General features: G+C 50.3%; 2 protein-coding genes across 14 annotated transcripts in view; one reads left to right on the top strand and one right to left on the bottom strand.

Moving 5' to 3' along the window:
* The window catches only part of CAMSAP1 (calmodulin regulated spectrin associated protein 1), a 34,668-nt gene extending 31,987 nt beyond the window's left edge, over positions 1–2,681 (top strand). For all 3 annotated transcript variants that reach the window (XM_064727423.1, XM_064727422.1, XM_064727424.1), the window contains one exon: positions 476–2,681. In XM_064727423.1, coding sequence (XP_064583493.1) covers positions 476–778 — 303 coding nt within the window. In that variant the 3' untranslated portion in view covers positions 779–2,681. The remainder of the gene's footprint in view (positions 1–475) is intronic.
* Positions 2,682–6,096: 3,415 nt separating this feature from the next.
* KCNT1 (potassium sodium-activated channel subfamily T member 1) overlaps positions 6,097–21,694 on the bottom strand; it is a 78,087-nt gene continuing 62,489 nt past the window's right edge. For 6 of the 11 annotated variants that reach the window (XM_064728122.1, XM_064728128.1, XM_064728129.1 and 3 more), the window contains 15 exons: positions 20,702–20,934; positions 19,013–19,229; positions 18,131–18,236; positions 17,877–18,049; positions 17,607–17,678; positions 17,204–17,338; positions 16,889–17,000; positions 16,541–16,642; positions 16,369–16,452; positions 15,469–15,597; positions 15,141–15,161; positions 14,024–14,327; positions 12,447–12,509; positions 9,973–10,057; positions 6,097–9,406 (listed from right to left, as the gene is read on the bottom strand). In XM_064728122.1, coding sequence (XP_064584192.1) covers positions 9,286–9,406; positions 9,973–10,057; positions 12,447–12,509; positions 14,024–14,327; positions 15,141–15,161; positions 15,469–15,597; positions 16,369–16,452; positions 16,541–16,642; positions 16,889–17,000; positions 17,204–17,338; positions 17,607–17,678; positions 17,877–18,049; positions 18,131–18,236; positions 19,013–19,229; positions 20,702–20,934 — 1,957 coding nt within the window. In that variant the 3' untranslated portion in view covers positions 6,097–9,285. The remainder of the gene's footprint in view (positions 9,407–9,972; positions 10,058–12,446; positions 12,510–14,023; positions 14,328–15,140; positions 15,162–15,468; positions 15,598–16,368; positions 16,453–16,540; positions 16,643–16,888; positions 17,001–17,203; positions 17,339–17,606; positions 17,679–17,876; positions 18,050–18,130; positions 18,237–19,012; positions 19,230–20,701; positions 20,935–21,694) is intronic. The other 5 variants (XM_064728126.1, XM_064728131.1, XM_064728123.1 and 2 more) reach the window with 4 other exon arrangements.

The raw sequence follows: 21,694 nt of genomic DNA, 5'->3' as shown, positions 1-21,694 counted from the left end.
CTGGGAAATTATGTCAGGAGGAACAATTATTCAGCTTAAAGCTTGGCATGGTTGTCCCAGTGAGCAGCTCGTATTTACTCTGTATTTACTCAGAACTCTTTATTTCGAGTTCTGCTTTTAGGTTTATAAAGGGACTGGAAAATTATGGTAAGAGGAGCAATTATTGAGCTTAAAGCTTGGCATGGCTGTGCCAGTGAGCAGCCCGTATTTACTCAGAACTCTTTATTTCGAGTTCTGCTTTTAGGTTTATAAAAGGACTGGAAAATTATGTTAGGAGGAACAATTATTCAGGTTAAAGCTTGGCATGGTTGTGCCAGTGAGCAGCCCGTATTTACTCAGAACTCTTTATTTCGAGTTCTGCTTTTAGGTTTATAAAAGGACTGGAAAATTATGTTAGGAGGAGCAATTATTGAGCTTAAAGCTTGGCATGGTTGTGCCAGTGAGCAGCCCCTGTACCTGGTTGTTTTTGCTGCAGGAGCTGGAGAAATGTGATGCCAACCACTACATCATCCTGTTCCGCGACGCCGGCTGCCAGTTCCGAGCACTTTACTGCTACTACCCCGACACGGAGGAGATCTACAAACTCACTGGGACAGGGCCAAAGAGCATCACCAAGAAAATGATTGATAAACTCTATAAGTACAGCTCGGACAGAAAACAGTTTAACGTGATCCCAGCCAAAACCATGTCCGTGAGCGTGGACGCCCTCACCATCCACAACCACTTGTGGCAGGCCAAGCGACCCGCGGTGCCAAAGAAGGGCCAGACTCGGAAATGACACCCAGCTCCTGGTTGGGTGGAGAAGCTTGGCTCACTGGGATTGCATTGACAGAAGACATGTTTACCATTTTCCTCCAGTTTGGTATGAAATGTGCAGAACCATAGACATTTTTTAAGAAGCTTCGGGACAGAGAACCGTGGATGCAAGTTCTTGAGGATGAAGGAACGGTGCCAGTGTTTTTTATGAATGATGAATCTGCTGTTACACCCAATTGCTAACTACTGTGGCTCTCAGCTGGCGAGGGACTGTGCATGTAGCAAGATCTTGAACAAGTGGATTTCCTTTTACTTGAAGCTTTTCATCGGTACAAATTGGGAATAATTTAATTCTCTCTCTCTCTCCACCTCATTCCCTCCTTTTTCCTGGCGTTCTTAAAAGTTGGCAAGCTCCGAACTTGGGTAGAAGGATTGAACAGATCTTGGGTGAAGTGCTTTGGGTTTGGTTTGGTTTTTTTAAACAGTCTTTAGGGAAATCTTCCTTTCAGACCTTTTTGAGGAACTGTTGAATACATCCAGTTGTTGTACTGTACCTACTGCCAACGTAAGTCCAGCTCTCAGATTTCTGATAAAAGCCCCAACTTGTGCTGCTCAGAACAGAGTTTATTTACTTGCAGGATCTGTGTAGGATAAGCATTGCAAGGATTGCAAAAAAAAGCCAGTCTTTTTCTAAAAAAAAAAAACAAATATAAAAAATTGTTCAGCAATGTAAAAGATCTCTGGAATACAATCATGAAGAGGCATAACAGGTGCTACTAGCTGGAATGTGCCTGGCTGAAACTTAAAGCAAGCTGAATGGAGCCCAGTGATTACTGATTTCAGTTTCAGGTAGTGTCCTAAAGATTTGTTTGCTTTACTAAAGGTGGATGCTGGTAGGTATAGAACATTTCCACTCTGAGCACGCTACTCCTGTACGATGGTGCACTTAATGATCACAGATTTTAATGTTTTTATTACATCATGAAATGTAATTCTACTTTCTTTGTCCTGTCTTTATTCTGAATGAGCAGCATGCTCTACAATGAAGAGTGTGTTATGTTTTTTTATTTTGGGTGATATATTAATATATATTGATTTGTTTTTTCTCATTTGAAAGCAATTTTTAAACAGAGACATTTGCATTTGTTTCAAAAGCCCAAATAAGTCGAATGGCTTGGATTTCTTTTCATGTTGAAATATTAAATCTTGAGTTATGACCTTAAAAGTCTTTGTGTTTCAGCAGATTAAATTTTTGTCTGTGGTAACAGGGTACATTTGCAGTTCCTTTTTTTTTTTTGTTTTTTGTTTTTATTTTTAACCACTCCCATGTCTCATTCTTAGCCCCAGCTGGTTCCCAAGCAGGTTTCTGTAGCTATTCCCTAATTAATTTAATCTGCTAACGAGCTCCTGCTCCCTGGGTTTGACACTTGGACCTGCAGCTCCTGTGGGTTCTGACTGGGTTTGCACATGTTTACTTTCCTTTGAAGTGTTACTTGAATTTGTGTCTCTCGAAGGCCCTGCCCGTCCTCGAGAGGGACTGAGCTCTAAATCTCTAAATCTCTAAATCCAGAGGAATTATTGACCTTGGAGATGATGGAAGGTGCAGAGTTATTGTACACAGGGGAGCTGGGGGGTGGCAGAAAGTGAAGCTGGCTAGAGCAGAGTGAATGAAGATCTTCCATGGATTTTCCCCTTCCAGGACTCCCTGACTAGGCTGCTGCAACTTTGTAAATTATGTTAGATAGTTTGCTGCTTGTAAATAATTAAAGGCTTTATGGTTTCTAAAGTGCTGAGTATTAAACACCGTCATGAGTGGAACTTTTGTTACCATGCTTTTCATGCTTGTGCTTTATTTCTCACTGTTTGATATTATAAACCATATTTATTTTATGAAACACTGAAATTTAATAAAAATCATTAACTGATTTCCTTTTTATTTCATGTGTATTTTTGTTGGTGTGACACTTCATCCCCTCCCAGAACTAATTCACTTTAAAGATGTGCTGTTCTCTTTGGTAAAGCTTCACCTGCAGGGAGCTGCAGTAACTTTGTGACCAGAGCTTGCAAAACACTCAGAAAAATGGGAAATAGTTTAAGATTTATTTCATCAGATTCTTAAATCTGTCTGCTGGGGCTCCTTTGACTCTCAGTGGCAGAGTTTTGGTCATTTTCTAGTCAGTGTTGAGGTTTGGGTTGAATTTATGGAATTCTGAATACGGAGGATTTAGTGACCTCATGTTTAACCCTTCCCTGCCAAGCACAGAAAATCCTGATGTCCTAATAACAACATAACAAAATCCTAAAATCCTAATAAGCTGATCTGGACCCTGATAACTTCTAAAAATCCCTGCTTAGAAAATGGGGTTTTGTCCTTGCAGAGTTCATGTAAATCCCTGAAACCAGGGAAATGTTGGGGAATCCTGTTCCCTCAGCCCAGGGCTGGGATCCCTGCAGGTAAATGGAATTAAATTGGCATCCTGCAGCTTAAGCTGCTTGTTTGGGTTGGTTTTCCCCAGGATCAGAGCCAGGGTTGTTCCCTCTCAGCTCTGTCCAAACAAGCAGAACTGGATAAAAACTCAGGTTGTGTTTCTGGGCAGGAGTGGGAGCTCTGTTGGGACCCTTCTCTGTTTCTGACTGACAAACCCAGGACTGTGCATCTTTAAAGTGCTTTAAAGCAATTCCTGCCCCTCCAGCTCTGTCCATCAGTCTGTGTGTTCCATGTGCTCTTTGTACTTGGTGTGCTTTTGTCCCATTTTCATCCTGCTCTCAGCTGGGGGAAGGGTTCAAAATAATCCAAAATAATTTAGAAAACACTGATTTACTTTGGAAGCCTTCAACTACACTGGGAGGGCTGAGGGTGCCAAGGAAATAAAGGTGATTTTTGTCCCCACTGCACTGGGGAGTTGAGTAGAAATCTCTGGAGTTTGGGGCTGTGGTTTGAAGTAAGAATGACAGAAATGAGTTCTCAGGACTTGAATTTTCCATTCCTTTTGCTTTTTTCCCCCACAAATCCCAGAACTGACGACCAGAGCAGTGTCAGACCACCCCAAACCCCCTCACTTTCTATTTTATTTGATTTATTGTTTAAATAGAGCAACAATGAGGTGTCTCCTGTTCACTCTGAGCTGGGAATTTGGTGCTGGTCCCACCCCTGGAATGGAGCAGTTCATGTGGATGTGCCCTAAGCTGCTGTGCTTATCCAATTAAGTGGCTTGCAGTTAATTAGGGGGTTAAATGTAATTAATTTTCAGCAGCTGAAGGACAGGCAGGTGGCTGAGGGGGTGGGTTTGGGGCTCAGGACATGCTGAGCATCCTTGGGATGAAGCTGTGCTGGGATTCTCCAGGGACATCGTTCCAAAAAGAAGATTTTGGAGAAATTTGGTCCCATTTTAGTGCTGTTCATCTGCAGAACTGAAGAAATCTGGGGAGTGTTTTGGGGTTGTATGCCTCAGATAAGTGAAACTTTATATAATAAACTTCTTCAGACCAGTTGAAAATTGGAATATTCATATAGTCCACTATAATTAAGTGTATTTTCTACAATGCACTGAAAATTTTACAATTAATTCCAGGTTACCACTCAGACACTGGACTTCTCTTACCATGTAGTAAGTGAAAAATAATTACAGGTTTTTAAAATGTTGTTATTCTAAAAAAAAAAAAAAATATTTCCCTGAGCTTTCTGTTGCAGGTTTGTTAAGGCTTGGTTTGGTTTCAGAGGGTTTGAAGATTTCAACCTCCCTGTGGGTCAGTGAAAATGTGCATTTTTACTCTTCTGCTGCAAGTGGTAAGTTCAGCTCTTCTCAAAAAAAAAATAACCCAAATTTTAAGGAAAATGCAATTCCAGAACTGGAATTTTCTGCCCCTTCCTTCTCCAGCCTGTGCTGAGCACAGGTGCATTCCAGTTGTAAAAATTGCAGGGTGGATTTAATTTGCTTGTCTGTGCTAAATATAAATTCACTTTTATCCTGATTTCTGAAATCCTGTCAGAGTTTTCTGATCCATCCCTCTGAACTTGTTAGGAAATAACACATTTATTGTAGTGAAGGAAGAAAAAACCTCTGGGGAAGTGTGTGCAGCAGGGATCATGAAATATTCAATATCCAGCATTTGTTAAAATTCAAATGAGACACTTGAAAGAATGCTTTGAAGCCCATAAACCTTCCCAAATTATTGTGGCATTACCTGGAAATCTTAGCAGAGGAAATCCTCTTTCTTTTCACTCTCTTTTCCAGGGAATAACCATAAAAACTGAATTTACAGCAAAAATAAAAAATCCTTCCTGGGTTTTGTTTCCTTTTTGTTTCCCGGCCACACCAACCCCATTATTTTTAACGTATATTTTAGTGCTCTGGATTTTTTTTTCTCTGCATCAATGAATTTGAAATGTTAGAAGCTGATTTTCCTCAACTGAGGCAAATATTTGAATGAATTTTGGTTCATTTTGCAGAGTTATTTCCTCTTCTTTTCTGTGCCTGCTGCTGTGGAAGGTGGAACAAGAGGGAAAAGTGAAGAATCCACGGCTGGGAAGTGCTGAAATCCCCTTGGGCAGAGCATTAAATCCTGATCTGCAGCCTTGGATGGGTTTTATCCAGTGAGAGCTGCTCTTGGTGGTGTTAAAATCACCTTATTTTATTTTGATTTATTTTGGGTGTAATCATTGCAATTTGGATGTTCTGGAAAATCAAGAGGATTTTGTTGTCCATGTACAGATTTGTCTGGTTTAAAGCCAATAATTAAAAAGTAATTCAGCAGGGACTTGGGTTCCTGCTGTCCTTTTGCTTCCAGTTCCTCACGTGCGTGTTCAGCCCAGAATTATCTCCTCTATTTAAGTTTGTGTCCTTCTGTGGGATTTTAAATAAATAGATTTTTACAGTATTTGCCTAAAATGCTGAATAAAACCAATCTCTGCTTACCTGCATTTCATGTCCAAGCTAAAATCTTTGTGTGTGAGTGTAGCATGCCCTAGAAATGTTGGGATCTTCCCTGAAAACCTTGGAAACTTTGGAGCCAGGGACAAATTTTGAAGTGCTGGGAGGTAGAAGAGCAGGTACTGAATCTTGGCTGAACATCAGTAAAAAAAAAATCCTTTAAATACCTGCAAAATTTAATGCGTTTATTAAATCATAAAAATAAGATTAAATAAATGAATTAAAGAGTCTTTAAAAGCTTCTCTACCACACCAGGGTCTTTGTGCCTGAGGGCACAAAGAGCTTGAAAATAAAGTTAAAAATTAAAGTTGGGAAGAGCAGCCTTGAGCCTCAGCTTAAACCACATTTTCCCCAGATTTTAAACCAGACTCCCAGAAAAAAAAAAAAACAGAAAAATCAGACAGCAGTGTCTCCTGTTGCTGCATGCAGCTCTTTTATTGTCATTTATCTTTACAGAAATGTGAAGCATCTTCACAAGAATTGTACAAAACCCTCTCCCCTGGCTGGCTGATCCAGCAGAGCAGCGGAACCACGGCCGTCGCTGCTGCTGATGAAAATCCATGCAGGAGCTGAGCTTGGAATAAAACTGTCCTGTTCTATAGAGGTTAAATAAAAAGGGGGATAACAGGAAATAAATATGCTGATAACATTGGTTGGAGTAGTTGAGTTTAATGCGGGATATGTGGGTTTAGTCCATACCAAACCGTCAGTGGGCACGGAACATCCCAGCTGTCCTCGTTCCTGCATCCCCCAGGGCCTGCCAGGTCCCTGCATTGGAACACAACTATTTCCTGCAGAAAATGGGATTTTTCCATGGCTGGAAGCAGCAGCCATTCTCCTGCTCCCATGGAAGCTCCTTGTGGGCCCTTTCAGCGGCAGGAGCGACTCTTTGTCGCTGCATCAACGTTTCCAGGACCGTTAGAAAAATAAACTGCTTTTGTTTTTTTACATTAGTATTGTAACTGAGGCTAAGGAATTAGAAAAATGAACCCTTGGTTCTCAGACTTGCATTGGCCACAGGTGAGTATTTACAGGGTTTTTTCCCCATCCCACGGGAAGGTCGGCTGGAAATTTACACCAGAGGAGGAACCCGAGGCTTTGTACACGGAGCTTCTGCTTCAAAGGCAGGGATTTGTACACTGAACAAACAGAAGCGTTGTCAAAATACAGGAATATCCAGGGCACTCTGATCATATCACAGAGCACACAGAGGCCTCAGTCCTTTTGGCACGAGTTTCCTCCTGGGATTGATTTCTGCCCGGGTTGAGGGCAGGAAGGAGCTGTGTGTGCCCGCTGAGCAAGGAGGGACCCAGCACCACGGCCGGTGGAGCCTCTGGAGCACAGACCCTGGATTTGGCCACAAGGCTGACCTGGCTGCTCAGGGCTGGGGCTGGAATATTTAAATTTAAATTTTTAATTTAAATAAATTAAGGGTTTTTAAAAAAAAATTAATTTTCTTGCCATGGGAGGGTTGAGCTGAGGAGCTGCGCTCGCTTCCCTGTGCTCTCACACACAGCTCACAGCCAAACAAACAAAAAATCATAAAAATGTTCTCAGTAAATATATTCAAATAATCACACCTTTTGTCTAATTTGGGCTGGGTTTTTTTTTGTTTGCTGGTTTGGTTTTTTCTAACCTGTAATACTGCTTTGTTCCACTCTCCCTTGAAAGCAAAGTGGGGTTTGGAAAATGATCCATATTAAATTCAGAAAATTAAATACATTCACACTCCATGATCTGAGCATCCTGAGGCTTTAAGTTACACAGAGCCCACGTGTCCTTTTGTACTTCAACCACACCCACTTTTTAGCCTATAATTTCTTTTTGCCACTTTTAAATGACAGATTTGGCATGTGAAGCTACAAACAGAAATAAATAAAACATTGTGCCTGCCTAAACCAAACAGATCCAAAACGAATCATTAAAAATCCATCAAAACAACCCAAAAAAGCTTTAAAGGCAGTTCTGTTTGTGCCCACAGCTCAGCAGGGTGGGAGGAATGCACTCTTTGCTTTTACCTGTGGTACCTCACCAAGCCTGGCATGTGCCACCACTCAGGGGCTCCTGCCTGGCACTTCAGGAAAAAACAACAATAAAAAAAAAATAAAATCTGGACCCCAAACCTCATCCAGGCACAGCAGGTCCCTCTCAACCTTCTCGAGGTGATACCAGCCTTGGCACTGGTCCTGCCCTGGGCATCTCTGCCCTCCCTCAGGGCCATGGGCAGGATGGGCAGCACATCCCCACAGGCTGGGGCATCTCTCCAGCTGTTTAAAACTCACTTAAATCAGGTTTTGGCTTGTTTTCTTTGTAAACATTGATTGGGGGTGCATTGGGGAGCAAACAGTGAATGGTAATGGCAATAAACCATTCAGTGAGTGCAGGAAGCTGATGGGATTTCATGGCCATGTTGTGCTTTACAAGCTCCTTGCTAAAAAAAAAAGAAAAAAAAATCACATTGGAATTGTAAGATATGAACATGAAAGTATAGAAAGTCAACAACTCAGTTATTCACTTGGCAGTCAAATAAACCCTTTCCACATCATTGCAGAATGTGCAAAAGCAGGATGGAAACACATCTGGTGTTTGTGGCGGTGCCAGGTCCCGGCAGGTCGGGGGGGACGTTCATGCACCTCTGCTGCAGGGGAAGCCACGGGGACAGGGGGGACAGAGCCGAGCAGGGGGGCTGGAGCTGCCAGGGGCGGCTGTGGGGACAGGCAGAACCCGCTGCCATCACGGTGCCACCAGCTGTGACCACGGGGAGGGGAGGGACAGCAGGACACGGCCAGGACACACAGGGTGAATGGAGCCACCAAACCTCCACAGCCCAGCCAGCCCAGCATCCCCGATCCCCTGGGCAGCTCAGCCCCAGCAGGACACAAACCCAGGGGCTCCAGGGCGCTGCCACAGAGCTGGCCCTGCTTTTGGTGCCCTGGTTTGTGAGGTGCCCCAAGGCTCTGCCACAGAGCTGGCCCTGCTTTTGGTGCCCTGGTTTGTGAGGTGCCCCAAGGCTCTGTCACAGAGCTGGCCCTGCTTGGTGTGCCCAGGGTTTGTGAGGTGCCCCAAGGCTCTGTCACAGAGCCGGCCGCGCTCTCAATGCCCTGGCATGTCCTGGTTTGTGAGGTGTCCCAAGGCGTGGGGGCCCTGCCGTGCCCTGTCCCCTCCATCCCGGCTGTACCACGGCCACCAGAGTCCTCACCCAGTGCCCAGAACAGAAACCCCGCCAAGGATGAAGAACGTGAGCGACAGAGTTTGGGCACCCCGGGGGACACCTGGAGAAGGAGGAGGAGGAAGAGGAGCAGGGTTTCGGTGCAGTTTTCCTCTGTCTTTACCAACCTGCACCCTCCAGGCTGACACCAAGGCCAGCCCTGCTCCCATTGGCATCTGGGCTCAGCCCTGTCCCACCAGCACCAGCGAACGCTGTCTCACTAGTTGCGGTATCGGTAGAAAAGTTAAAATCCCCGGGGGCACACACGGCCACCGGCTGCGTCCGGCCGTGCCGGGGCTCCGGGCATCGTCCCGTGGGCACGGCATCCATGCCAGGCTGGGCATCCTCCCGCGGGCACGGCCGGGCTGTCCTTGCCCGCCCTGGCAGCGCTCACAGCTGGGTCTCGTCGCGCGTCTCGGGGTTGCCCGAGCCCAGCTTGTTGCTGCAGCTGCTCTTGCGGCTGTGGCCGTCGTTGGCCACGTGGGCCAGAGGGTCGGAGCGGATCAGGTACCTGCAGGACACAGCCCGGTCACCACAGCTCCCCTGGAATTCGGGCCTGGATGCACAGGGATGGCCCCATGGAGATGTGATGCTTGCAGAGCATGGTGGTTGTTTCAATGAAAGGTGTTAAATGATAAGAGGTGTCCATGTAAATGCCATAAAATAATAGAATAAATAATCAGGAGTTACTCCTCAGAGCATGGTAATTATTCCTTAGGAATAGCTCCTGAATATATTCAGGAGTTATTCCTCATGCTTGCAGAGCATGGTAGTTTGAATAAAAAGTGTTAAATGATAAGAGGTGTTCATGTAAATGTCATGAAATAATAGAATAAATAATCAGGAGTTATTCCTCAGTGGCAAAAACCAAAGGAGAATCCCACAGTGCCCATGGGAGCTAAGATGGGGCTGAGGTGGTTTGGGCTCAGGAGCACAGGGAGTTGGAATGGGCTGGGAAAGAGGCAAAACCCTCTTTTATGGGTATTTATGAGAAATCCTAGGGAATAACGGGATGGGGGCAGCTCATGGTGCTGGGGGCAGTGTGGGGACAGGGTGACAGGGTGAGGTGACACTTACACGATGTCGTTGAGCTCCAGCCGCGTGTCCGGGGGGGGATTGATCAGGACGTAGGACAAGGTGTTCTGGTGGTCGTTCATCTCATCTGCAAGAGCAGGGGCAGGGCTGGTGAGGCAGGGACACCCCCAGAGACACCCCAACAGGCAAGGTGACAGATCCCATCCTGGCAAATGGGTCCCTTCACCAGGAGAAGCCGTGGGCAATGTCACTGCCATGGGGAGGGCACCAAGAATGTCACTGCCACCTCCCTCGTCACCTCCCCAGGCTCTCCCCACCACAGCACGGCCCAGGGGACTGGGTAACTCTTCAAAGTCCCCACTCCCCCCAGAAATAAAGTGAGAGTCTTACCTTGGTGCAGTGCAAAAGAGGGAACAGGTTAGTCCTGCTGTGTCAGGTACAGCACGAGTCCAACCATGGCTCAGGGCAGCTGAACCCCCCCAGGGATGCCCCAGAGCTCTGCCCACCTCTCTCCCCCTCTCAGTTTCTCAGTTTAGCTCCATCCAGGCCCAGGATCAGTGCAGGGATTGCTCCTTTCCCCTGCCCAGGGGGAATCACCTCCATGGAGCTCCAGAGCCATCGATGCCGTTTTGGGGATGGCTCTGAACCAAGTGCCCTCCCAGGGGGGCTCAGGGCCACCAAGAGCAGCACCCACGGGGGCAGACAGGGGGTGTCAGTGATGGGGGGCCCCTGTGCTCCCCGAAATAGCCAAGAACAAGATCATGGTGAAATGGATGGGGGTGCGAGGCTGCGGGTGCCAGGGGGGGTGAAGCTGCCACAGGTGACACCATCTCCAGACAGGGTGATGGGGTGTGGATGGACAGGGTGGGGAGGGGACGGACAGACGGACGCGGGGGCAGCATGAGGAGCACGGGGGGACACCAGCTCGCTGCAAGGCTTCTCACTGGGACTCCTCTCCAGGCTTTGGGAAAGGCCCCTCTGAGGTGCAGATGGAGCAGATGGAGCAGGTGGAGCAAATGGAGCTGCTCTGGGGGCACCCGGCCCTGGGATGGGCATTAACTCCAGGCTGGGGCTGCTCCTGTGGCCTGTCCTGCTGCTCCCACCTCCCCATCCCTGCCTGGCATGGGGGACCCCCCAGCCAGGGTCTCCTGTCCCAGCAATGCCAACGGGTGCCAGATCACCCTGGCACTGCTTTTCTCCAGCCCTCAGATGCAGCTCCAGCCACCACAGGAATACAAACAGCTTCTTCCCGAGGTGTCCTTGCCAGATGAGCCCTGGGGCATCCCCAGGGCTGTGCCACGTCCAGCAGTGCCTGCAGGGGGACCCCAGACCTTTGTGTGGCTGCTCTCACACATCCCTGTCCCCTCTGAGGCCACAGAAGGTGCTGCAGCCACGGGGACCTGGGACCACCCTTGGGGCAATGTTGCCTGGGACCCCCAGCCTGTGCCAGGTGTCCTGTCCTGTCCTGGGGCCACCAGGTTTGGGTTTTGGCCATCCCAGTGCTCAGCCTTACAGCGAGACAGGGGTGGGGTGGCAATGCCAGGGCAGGGGTGGCACACAGACCCTGGGAGCCACAGGACACACGGGGGTGACATGACAGGGACGTGGGGCCGGGCTCTGGCTCTGGCAGCTCTCCCTGCCCCATGGAAGTTCCCTGAGCCCATGCAGCCAAGCCAGGCCCTGCTGGGCACACGAGTATATTGCTGCCCCTCCGCTGCCCCAGGCAATATACTCTGCCTGGCTCATGGAGGACACACTTTGTGAGGAAATGCCAACGTTTCACCTTAAGCCTGGGCTAGTGAAGCCAAAAATGAAGCTGGGATGGGCTGTTGCTGATCTTGGGGCTGCTGCAGTAAAAAGGAGCCTTTCCAGGGCATGTTGCACCCTGGTGTAAAGGTGAAAAATAAAAGATGGGAAAACCTGGTAGGTCCCACAGAGCCCCACGAGGTGCCCGGGGTGGCTGCAGCACCAGTGGCCTCTGTGGCTGCTGTTGCTCCCTCATGCTGAGCCCAGCACCCCTGGTCACAAAATGGGGTCTTCTGATGCTGGAGAGGGGTCCAGGAAGGCAAACCAAGGGGTGCAAAGGGATTTTTAAAGCTCTGCCTTGCCCTGGAGTGTGGCTGACCCAGCAGGAGCTCCAGCATCTCATCACAGCATGCACAGGCAGCTCTTGTCCCCCTCCTCAAGCTGCCACTGGCTGTCCAGCCCAAAACCCCCTCACAGAGCCATGGAGGGAGGGTTTTGTCAATGAAAGCCAAGGGCTGCGATTTCCCTGTAGGAATTCAGCTGCAAAAGGGTCCCTGAGGTTTCTGTCTCCCTGACCAGGCAGAGCCCTGCGTTTACACCACCACCACGGGACACTGGTTGCTTTTCCAACGCCACCCAACAAATTAGTGCTGAAAGCTCGGGGATCTAAGGTGAAAACTGGCAAGGGTGAGGTTGGGGCTTAGCTGGCATGATCTTGTTGTACGCTGCACGCCATGAGTCACGCGGGACTCCCAGGGAAAGGGAATTACCTTGCAAATATCCCAGGTTTACCCGATTCATCACATCACTGGCTGTTAAATTTGCTACATCCTCTACAGAACATACAGGGAAAGGCACAGACATAAACAGAGAGAGAGAGAGAGGTCAGCAAGCCATGGTTTGGCAAATATCAGAGACGAGCTCCTGCGCTGCAGCCAAAACGTGAGCAAAAGAAAAAGGAAAGGGGCAGAAGGCAGAGCAACGTTTTGCATGGGTGTCCAGACACTGACAGCAACACAAGGTGACAACACACAGTCCCTGCACTGCTGGGTGCCCAAGGAGCTGCTGGTCCCCAGCTGTGCCCATGTCCCTGTCCTGTACCCCCTCACTGTCCCCTCTCCTGCCAGAGCTCCCCCAGTTTGCTTCAACCAAAATTTGCCAGCCTTGACCTGACCCCAAGCTGTGCCTCAAGCCTGACCAAGGCCAGACAGCCCTTCTGGAACTGCCACAGAAACTGCTGGGATTGGGAATGAAGGGAAAAAAGGAGAGGGGGGTACACCCCTGCAAGGCCTTGCCTGCAGTCCCTGTCCTTGCCCCGTCCCACCACACTCCAGCTCTGCTGCCCCCATCCCTGGGGATGCTGGCAGTGCCACAACCACCCTGGGCCCCCACTCCAAACCACTCCTGCACTGCACTCCTGGACATTTGCTCCTCATCTTTCCCATGCCTAGAGCCAAGAGGGGAAAGGAGGAATCCCACCCCAAAATCAGCTCCCATCCCAGCTGGGGCTCACTGCCAGCCTGAGTGTGGGCAGGGGGTGGACAGACACTCCTGGAGGATGGAGCAGACAAGCAGCAGCACAGGATGGCTTCAAAGAAAGAAAGAAAATAAAAAAACCCAAACCAAACAAACAAAAGGAGCTGTGGGCTACAGACTTTGTCATAACCGAGGGCTGGGAGCTGTCCAGGGTGACACAGATGCCAGCACCGACGGGCAGGTCAAGCTTGACGAGAGATGTGGCTGCACAGAGGGACCCTGAGCGCCGTGGCTGTCACAGCCACACACCCGCGTCACACGCAATGAAGCAACTCAGCCCTGCAGCTACCGAGAGCTTTTCCACAGAGAGCTTATGACAGATTAAAGTCCATAACAGAAGGGGCTGCGCCAGCTGACGGGGTTGGGCCTCTCCCTGCCAAACTACGGGGGCTCTTGGGCACAAGGGCTGTGCTGACCTGGGGTTGGGCTGTCCTGAACCACCATCTCTGCATGGCCAGAAAGTGGGGCACAAACGGGGCTGTGCGGGGACACCGGGCCCTGCTGCAGGCACAGGGGCCACTCTGCCACTGCCAACGCCTGCCTGGAGCCATCCCAGAGCCCAGAGATGGGGGGGCTGCCTGCAGCTGGCCGGGGGTGCCAGGGGAGGGAGGGGGGCTGCGTGGGGGGACCCCAGCCTGGGGCTGCACAAGCACAAGCAAGCCGGGGATGAGGCGCAGCCCGGCTGGGACGGGCTCGGCGCTAAGCCGGGCATGGGGTTAGGCTGGCGTGGGGTTAGGCTGGCTCAGGGGTCGGGTTAGGCCGGGCCGGGGTTACCTGAGGAGCCCGCGGGCGCTCCGGCGGCGGCACTTACCGTACCCGGTGGTGGGCAGGCCCAGGTGCTTCATGCGGTTCTTGACGAGCTCGGAGAGCTCCTGGCGCTCGGAGCGGCGGTACAGGCTGAGGCGCTGCTGGCTGATCCACTCGGCCGTCTTGCTGGAGTGCTTGTTGCCCTTCCTGCTGAGCCGCCGCGCCCACTGCATGCTCTTGCGCCGCAGCAGCGGGTGCTCCGACTGGTCGCTGGAGCACGAGTTGCGGTGGTGGCTCGTCTTGATGCCCCAGTGCTCCTTGACGTCCTTGGTGTCCTCGCAGTCCTCAACATTGATTGAGATCTGTGACTAGAAGCCCAGCAGGTCACGCGGGATGGGGGGTGGCCAAGGGGGCTTTGGCCTGTGCCTGGCACGGTGGGATCTCTCCCATGGGGAGAGATTTTTTTGGGGGTTTTTTGGGTTCCTTCCTCTGACCCCAATGGGCTCTCCCAGCACTTTCTCTCTGCACTGTAAGAACTGCCAGGCTGGCAGATTTCACAGAATCCCAGAGTGGTTTAGATTGGAAGGCGCTCACTCCTTGCCCACTCCTTGCCATGGTCCACCACACCAGGCTGCTCCAAGTCCTGTCCAACCTGGCCTTGAACTTTCCAGAATGGGCCAGCCACAGCTTCCCTTGGAAAAGCTGAGGGGAGTCTTGTGGGCATCTCACACAGGATCACCTCTGGGATATCTGCCCCAGGTGCAGCCATGCCCTCATCTCCCACTCTTCCCTCTTACTGCATCTGTGCTGCCACATATCTGACCCAGCAATCCCCACTGGTGAGCAGGAATTTATTAATAAAGCCTTTTAAAGCCTCTCAAGGAGCTGGGTTGCATTTAATTAAATGTCAACTTTCAGCTCCCCGTCACTGCCTCCTTACAAAGTTGAACGCTGAAGGTATTTAAAGGGATCCTGGCTGCCTCCCTTGCTCCTGATCCCAGTTAATTACATCAGGGCACTGAGGCTCAGCCAGTATCTCCCGTCCATGGGGACAGGCAGGCTGTGCTGGCACTGGGGCCGGGAGCTGGCACAAAGCAGGGGGTGGCTCTCGTGGCCAGGGCCAGCCCAGGGCTCAGCCAGGGTGGGGACAGGGGGCACGGCCGGGCACGAGCGGCACTCACCTGCGCTCGGATGTCGTGGGGCTGCAGCAGGGGAGGAGAAGGGAAAACCACGAGTCAGTGCAGCAAAGGGCAGCCCTGCTGTGCCCACCCTGCTCCCCAAGGTGCCCAGGGGGTGGCAGAGCCAAGAAAATCCAGCACTGCCTGGAGACCCAGCTGGGGAACCAGGACAGCACCACCCAGTGCGGCCACTCGAACGAAATAAACACAAAAATTCCCCTTCCCCTGCTCTTCCCTCCCCATTCTGCTGCAGCCAGCTCTGAGGGGCTCCAGCCCCCTCCTGGATCCCAGCTTGGCTGGCACCACAGCCCCTTCCCAGCCCGTGCCCTACCTCGGAGGTGGCGAACATGTGCGACTCCGTCCGGTAGATGCCGATGGGGATCTCGGCACTGGAGGAGCAGAGCTTCTGGAAGAGGCGCCCGTACGTCCGGATCCACAGGTCATCCTCAGTGATCTTCATCTGAGCAACACAGGGCCAGCATGGACCGACACAGGGCCACATGGACCAATGCAGGGCCAGCATGGATCCCCACTGCACCTCAGGCTGCTCCTGAGCTCCACCCCAGCCCATCCATGACCACCCCAAAACTGATTTCCACAAGAAAATCAGGGGCCATTTCTGACCTCAGCCTTCAAAACAGAGAGTTTGGTCCTTGGCAGCTCCTGGGCTTTTGGCAGCACTGAGGTTCCCCAAAAATGGAGGGGAACAATGACCTGGCGATGATGCTCTGTCACTGTGATATTTTCTGAAAAAACCTTTCACCAGGATTTCTTCTCCTGGCAAGATGAGAAGCCTCAGCTTCTCCATGTTTTGCTACTTTAGAATGTGATTTGGAGAACTGTTTACCCAGCATGTGAATTGTTTTTAATTAATGGCCAATCACAGCCCAGCTGTGTCAGACTCTCTGAGGAGTCACGGGTTTTTATTATTCATTCTTTTCTAGCCTTCTGTCTGTATCTGTTCTCTATTCTTTAGTATAGTTTTAGAATAGAATAGAATAGATCATAATAAATCAGCCTTCTGAGAACTTGGAGTCAAATCCTCATCTCTCACCTCGTCCTGGGAACCCCAGAACCCCATACTGCTCCCTCCTGGGGACCCCAGAACCCCACACAGCTCCCCCCCAGATCTGCAGAAGAGGGGAGCCCCCAAGCCCGTGCACAGGTGACAGATGCCACCAGATCAGACCCCCTTGGCTGATGGCTCCACCCCAAGGGACTCAGCACGTACCGCACAGAGGTACCCGGAGCCCGGCGTGGTGTCGAGGCCCAGCAGCAGCCGAGTGATGGTGATCATGTAATCCTTCACAAATGACTGCGGAGACATTTGGGCAGGAAAACCAGGGAAAAGGTTGGCTCAGCTGCTCCCTGGGGGATGCCCCAGCTGCAGGGCTCTGTCTCACCTGGTAGAGCAGCGTGTCCAGCATGCTGATGCTGAAGACTCTCCCGGCAGCGAAGGGCAGCCGGAACATGAAGGCCAGGTTGGAGCCGTTCTCTCGCTCTCTCTGCAAGAAAAAAGGGAAGTTTGAGCTTAGATTGCACAGAAAATTAGAGGGCTCCTGGCAATGGGAGGGCATAGGTGTAATGTTTATGGTGGGTGTGGCAGGAGGAAACCAGGGCAGCATCTCTGTGCTGTAGAAAAAGATATTTTTTCTCCATGGAAATGTGTGAGACATGATTGGGTTTTCTGGACATAGTCACTGTCAGTGTTGACTTCCCAGGCCCCTGTGCAAAGAACAATCTCCTCTTACCTTTTCTAGCTTGGAAAGGGCCAGAGAGTAACTGTCCTTTGCTCTGAACTGCATGAACCTCATGTTGGAGGGGTGGGTCAGCTCCGTGATAATGCTGAGGCTGGGGAAGAGCCTGCAACGGAAAGAGATCTGTTGTCCTGCAGCTGTCTCTGAGGACTTAAAGCCTGAGGAAGACCACAGTCATCCCTGTGCTGTCTGAGGTCAGAAACAGCTGGTTACATTCTGCTTTCTGCAGCAAACCCAGCGCCAGCTGTGTCCCAGTGTCCGTAGCCACCACCCCAGGCACTGGCACCCATCCTGGTAGTGTCCCCTCACCTGAACATGGTCTGGACGTTGACAATGGTCTTGGCATCTGCCATGTAGTCCTCCTCAGCACTCATGGTGCTCTCCTTGTCCACCACCACCAAGTTGTCAGCGTAGATGATGCCACACTGCAGCAAACTGTCCAGGCTGGGCAGATCCCAAAGAGAAGAGCGCAGGGTCAGCCCTTGGAAACGACACAGGGAAGCAGCACAGGGGTTCCACGGCGAGCCCAGGCTGCTCCCAACCTGCTCTTCACCTGCTCCCATCTCCCAGGGAGGGGTTGACAACGAGAGAAGCCCAAGGTGGGCTCAGCTCTACGCTACCAACCCTGGGGCTTCTCACGGGGTGACCGAAAAGTCTGGGCTGGGCTAAATGCAATAACTGAGGCACGACAGCCACCCGTGGGAACACCTACTTGTCAATGGTGCCCTCCATGTAGTAAACCATGGGGAAACAGCAGATGGCCTCCAGAAAGTGGTGCTCAGGCCTGGGGGGAGAGCCACAGAGAGCGAGGTGGTTCAGCACGTCCACGCAGCAGACACAGACACAAAACCCCAGCGCCAGCCAGCCCGGGAACCCCACAATGGCACCACTGCTCCCTCACACTCCCACCCCACAGCACGAACTGCCCAGGCAATGCAGGGAGGCTCTGTGGGAGGGAGAACACCCCTGGAGAAGTACTTGCTTGTTGTCCAGCAGCAGCACGATGGGGTTGAGCTCCTTGCGGGAGCGGTAGTAGGCGCGCAGCGGGACGATGAAGTTGTAGAGGCCGTTGCCCGCTGTCTCTGCAGAAACGATGATCAGCTTGTTCTTGAAGCCGTAGGCCTTGGCGTCCTCAAAGCTGTTGTGTTTGCAGCCCTGTGTGGGGAGGGACAGCCCAGCACTCAGTGGGCACGTCCTGGGGGGCTCAGCCCAGGCAGCCCCGCAGCCCCTGCTCACCTTGTCCAGCCTCAGGCAGCAGAACGGGGCTTTCTCGGGCAGCAGGTGGCACAGGGTCGGGGAGCTCCCGATGTAGGGCGAGTTTGGGGGGTAGCCCTTCACGTACCTGCAGCAGGGAGAAATCTGTGTGAGGACAGGGAGAGCTTTTCATTTATCCAGCACTGAGGTGCAGGGGAAAAACATTCAACAGCAACACGTTCTTCTCCTGGCGAGATGAGAAGCCTCAGCTTCTCCATGTTTTGCTCCTCTGGAATGTGATTTGGAGAATTGTTTACCCAGCACATGAATTGTTTCAACTCAAGGACCAATTCCAGTCCAGCTCTGTTGGGACTGGTCAGTCACAAGCTTTTAGTATTCATTCCTTTCTAGCTTTCTAATGTATCCTTTCTCTTTTCTTTAGTATAGTTTTAGTATATAATTTTCATATAATATAATACGATATGATACAATATTATATTATATCATATGGTATCATATGGTATCATATAATTATAGTATATTATAATATACTATTATATATATAATATATACTATATATATATATTATTAATATATAATATTATATGTATATATATATATCATTATAATATTATATATATTATATTTATTATATATAAATATAATATAATATAATATAATATAATATAATATAATATAATATAATATAATATAATATAATATAAATTTATATATATAGTTGATATAGAACAGAATAGGTCATATATCAACCTTCTGAGAAGTCAGAGTCAATTCTCATCTCTCACATCCCCCTGGTGACCCCACCACAAGGATGGGTGAGCACACAGCCACAATGAGCCAGAGGCGCCTGAATCCCACCAGGTCCCACTGGAACGAACCAGCCAAAGAGAGCACCAGACTCACTCGAGCACTGCTGACCCCTCCTCGTCCGACTGCGTCATCTCGTCCTCGGACTGGTCGCTGAGGAGGTCGCAGGGCAGCAGGGAGGAGGTGTCAGCCAGCTCCAGCACCGGGGCGATGCTGGGCCGCCGCGTGCCCGAGCCGTTCTCGGCGGGCAGGGCCAGCTTGCTGCTGTTGGCAGGGCGGCACTCGGTGTTCTGCAGGTCCATGGCCACTGTACCTGGACACACACGGGGGAGGCAGCACGGCAAACACGCTCTAAGGGGGGGAAATGTCACAGCAGCCTCCTGTCCCCAAGCCCTGCACGGGGATGACAGCCCGGATGATGCTCAGCTGTTGGTGGGCATGGGGAGTGCAGGTGAAGCCCCCACTGATGTTCTCCACCTGTGTGCAGCATCTCCCCAGGGGCTGTCTCTCTCTCTGTTCCCCTCACAGCTCCATGGCCAGCTGAACCTGCTGCTCCCTGAACTGCCAAACCAGGCTCTGCAGGAGATTTTGCCATGCTGATGTGTCTCTGAGGTGACAGCCCTGCAGCCCAACCCCTGCCCACAGCTCCTCCTGGGCTCTGGGAGACACCAGCAGGGTCAGGAACCACATCTGCCCTGGCACTGCCCTCCCTGTGGATGTCCCTTCGCCCCAGGGAGAGGAAGGCAGGCAGCAATGCCCTCACCAACCTCCCCCATCCCTCCTGAGCAGCTCCAGGCCTTAGAATATCAGAATCTTTAGGGATAGAAAAGTCCTCTGAGATTGAATCCAGCCATTCCCCCAGCACTCTCAACCTGCCACTAAATCATGTCCCCAAATGCCACATCTACAGAACAGGGATGGTGACTCCACCACTGCCTTGTGCCAAAGCTTCACAGCCTTGTCTGTGAAGGAATTCTTCCTAATATCCAACAAGACAGACTTCCTCATCCTGTCCTCCAGCAGCTTCCAAAAACCAAACACATTGATGGAGTGTCCCAAGAAGCAGAGCCCAGACATTGGCCTTGCCAAACACCATTGCCCTGCTGGCACTCACGTCATGTCTGTCTGTCCCTCTCCTCACCCTGCCAAAGGTCCCTCTGAGTGGAGCTGTGTGACAAACAGCGCTCAGCAAAGCGCTCCGAGGCCTGCTGGGGGATAATCTATGCAAATTGCTGCTCAGGAGTACAAACACATAAATTATTTGCTTGAAATATAATGTGCTCGTGTGGCTCCAAAACTTGTTCTCCCCAGATACAAGAGGGAAGTAATGACTCATGGTATTTTTCACTTGCACAAATGCACCGCTGGCTGCAGGGAGAACAACAGCTTGGGAAGCATAAACGTGATTTAGGATGTGCCCCACGGCATTTCTTCCTCCAGCCTTGGAAATGATTGGGGGCTAAATCCAGGCTTGGGGCATTTATGCAAATACCCTTAATGATAATGGACATCACGAGGCTTAATAATGATATTTGAGCTTGCTGAGAGCACGCAGAGTGCAAGGAAATGTGTATTTTACTGGTGAGATGGCTGGGAGAGAACATGGAAATGGTTTTTGGGGAGGGGAGGAGCATGGCAAGGAGAGTGCAAAACACAGAATAAACCCAAATGTGGGGAGGAAACCGAACCCAAAGGAACCCAAAGGAACCCAAAGGAACCCAAAGGTGGGGGAGGTGATGGAGGGGGTGTGCCAGCCCCTGCTGCCCCCCGAGCCCCCCGACTCACCCATGCTGGCGATGATGCTGTGCACGGGCAGCCGGGAGGGGCCGTCGTAGCTGCCCGCAAAGCCCTTCTTCTTCTGCTTCTCCTCCTGCTTGAAGATGAAGGCAGAGTTCTCCTCCTTGGTGATGTTGATGTAGAAGCAGGTGTCCGAGGCTGCCATGATGTGCCTGGGGCCGGGGTTCAGCAGGATGCTCTTGTTCTCTTCCCTGCGGATCCCGATCAGGCAGACACCGTACCTGGGGGGGAAGGAGCAGGGGCTGGGCATTCCCAGCTGGAAAAATCCCCTCCTGTCACAGACATCTTTTATGGAAAATCCTTTCCTTAGGATTTTTCCTCCTGAGAAGCTGAGAGGCCTCAGGAACAAAATGCAAACAATGGTTATCTGCTGCTGTGGAATGCAACAGGTACATCTGTGATTGGTCTCATGTGGTTGTTTGTAATTAATGGCCAACCACAGTGAGCTGGCTCAGACTCTCCGTCCAACACAAGAGCCTTTGTTATCATTCCTTCTTTTTCTATTCTTAGCTGGCCTTCTGATTAAATCCTTTCTTCTATTCTTCTATTTAATATTTTATTATATATATTATATTAAAACTAATATAATATATATAATAAAATATATTTTAATATATTTTTACATTAAAAATATATTAAAATAGATTTTATGGCATATATTATATATCTTAATATATAATAGATATAATTTTATATATATTAAAATGTCGGTCTGTAATATATTTTATATTTTAATAAAAATATTTTAATATAATATATATAATTTTAATATAATATAATATATATATTAAAATAATAAATCAAGCCTTCTGAAACATGGAGTCAGATCCTCATCTCTTCCCTCATCCCCAGACCCCTGTGAACATGGTCACACCCTCCTGTGGGACGAGCAGGGCTGGGCATTCCCAGTTGGGGAAAATCCCCTCAAAGAACCTCGCAGCAGCCCCAGCCCTGCCCCCAGGCATGCAGACAGACAGATCC

This window comes from Zonotrichia leucophrys, chromosome 17, assembly GCF_028769735.1.
Source record: "Zonotrichia leucophrys gambelii isolate GWCS_2022_RI chromosome 17, RI_Zleu_2.0, whole genome shotgun sequence".
Lineage (NCBI taxonomy): Eukaryota > Metazoa > Chordata > Aves > Passeriformes > Passerellidae > Zonotrichia > Zonotrichia leucophrys.
This window is presented reverse-complemented; position numbering and strand designations above follow the sequence as displayed.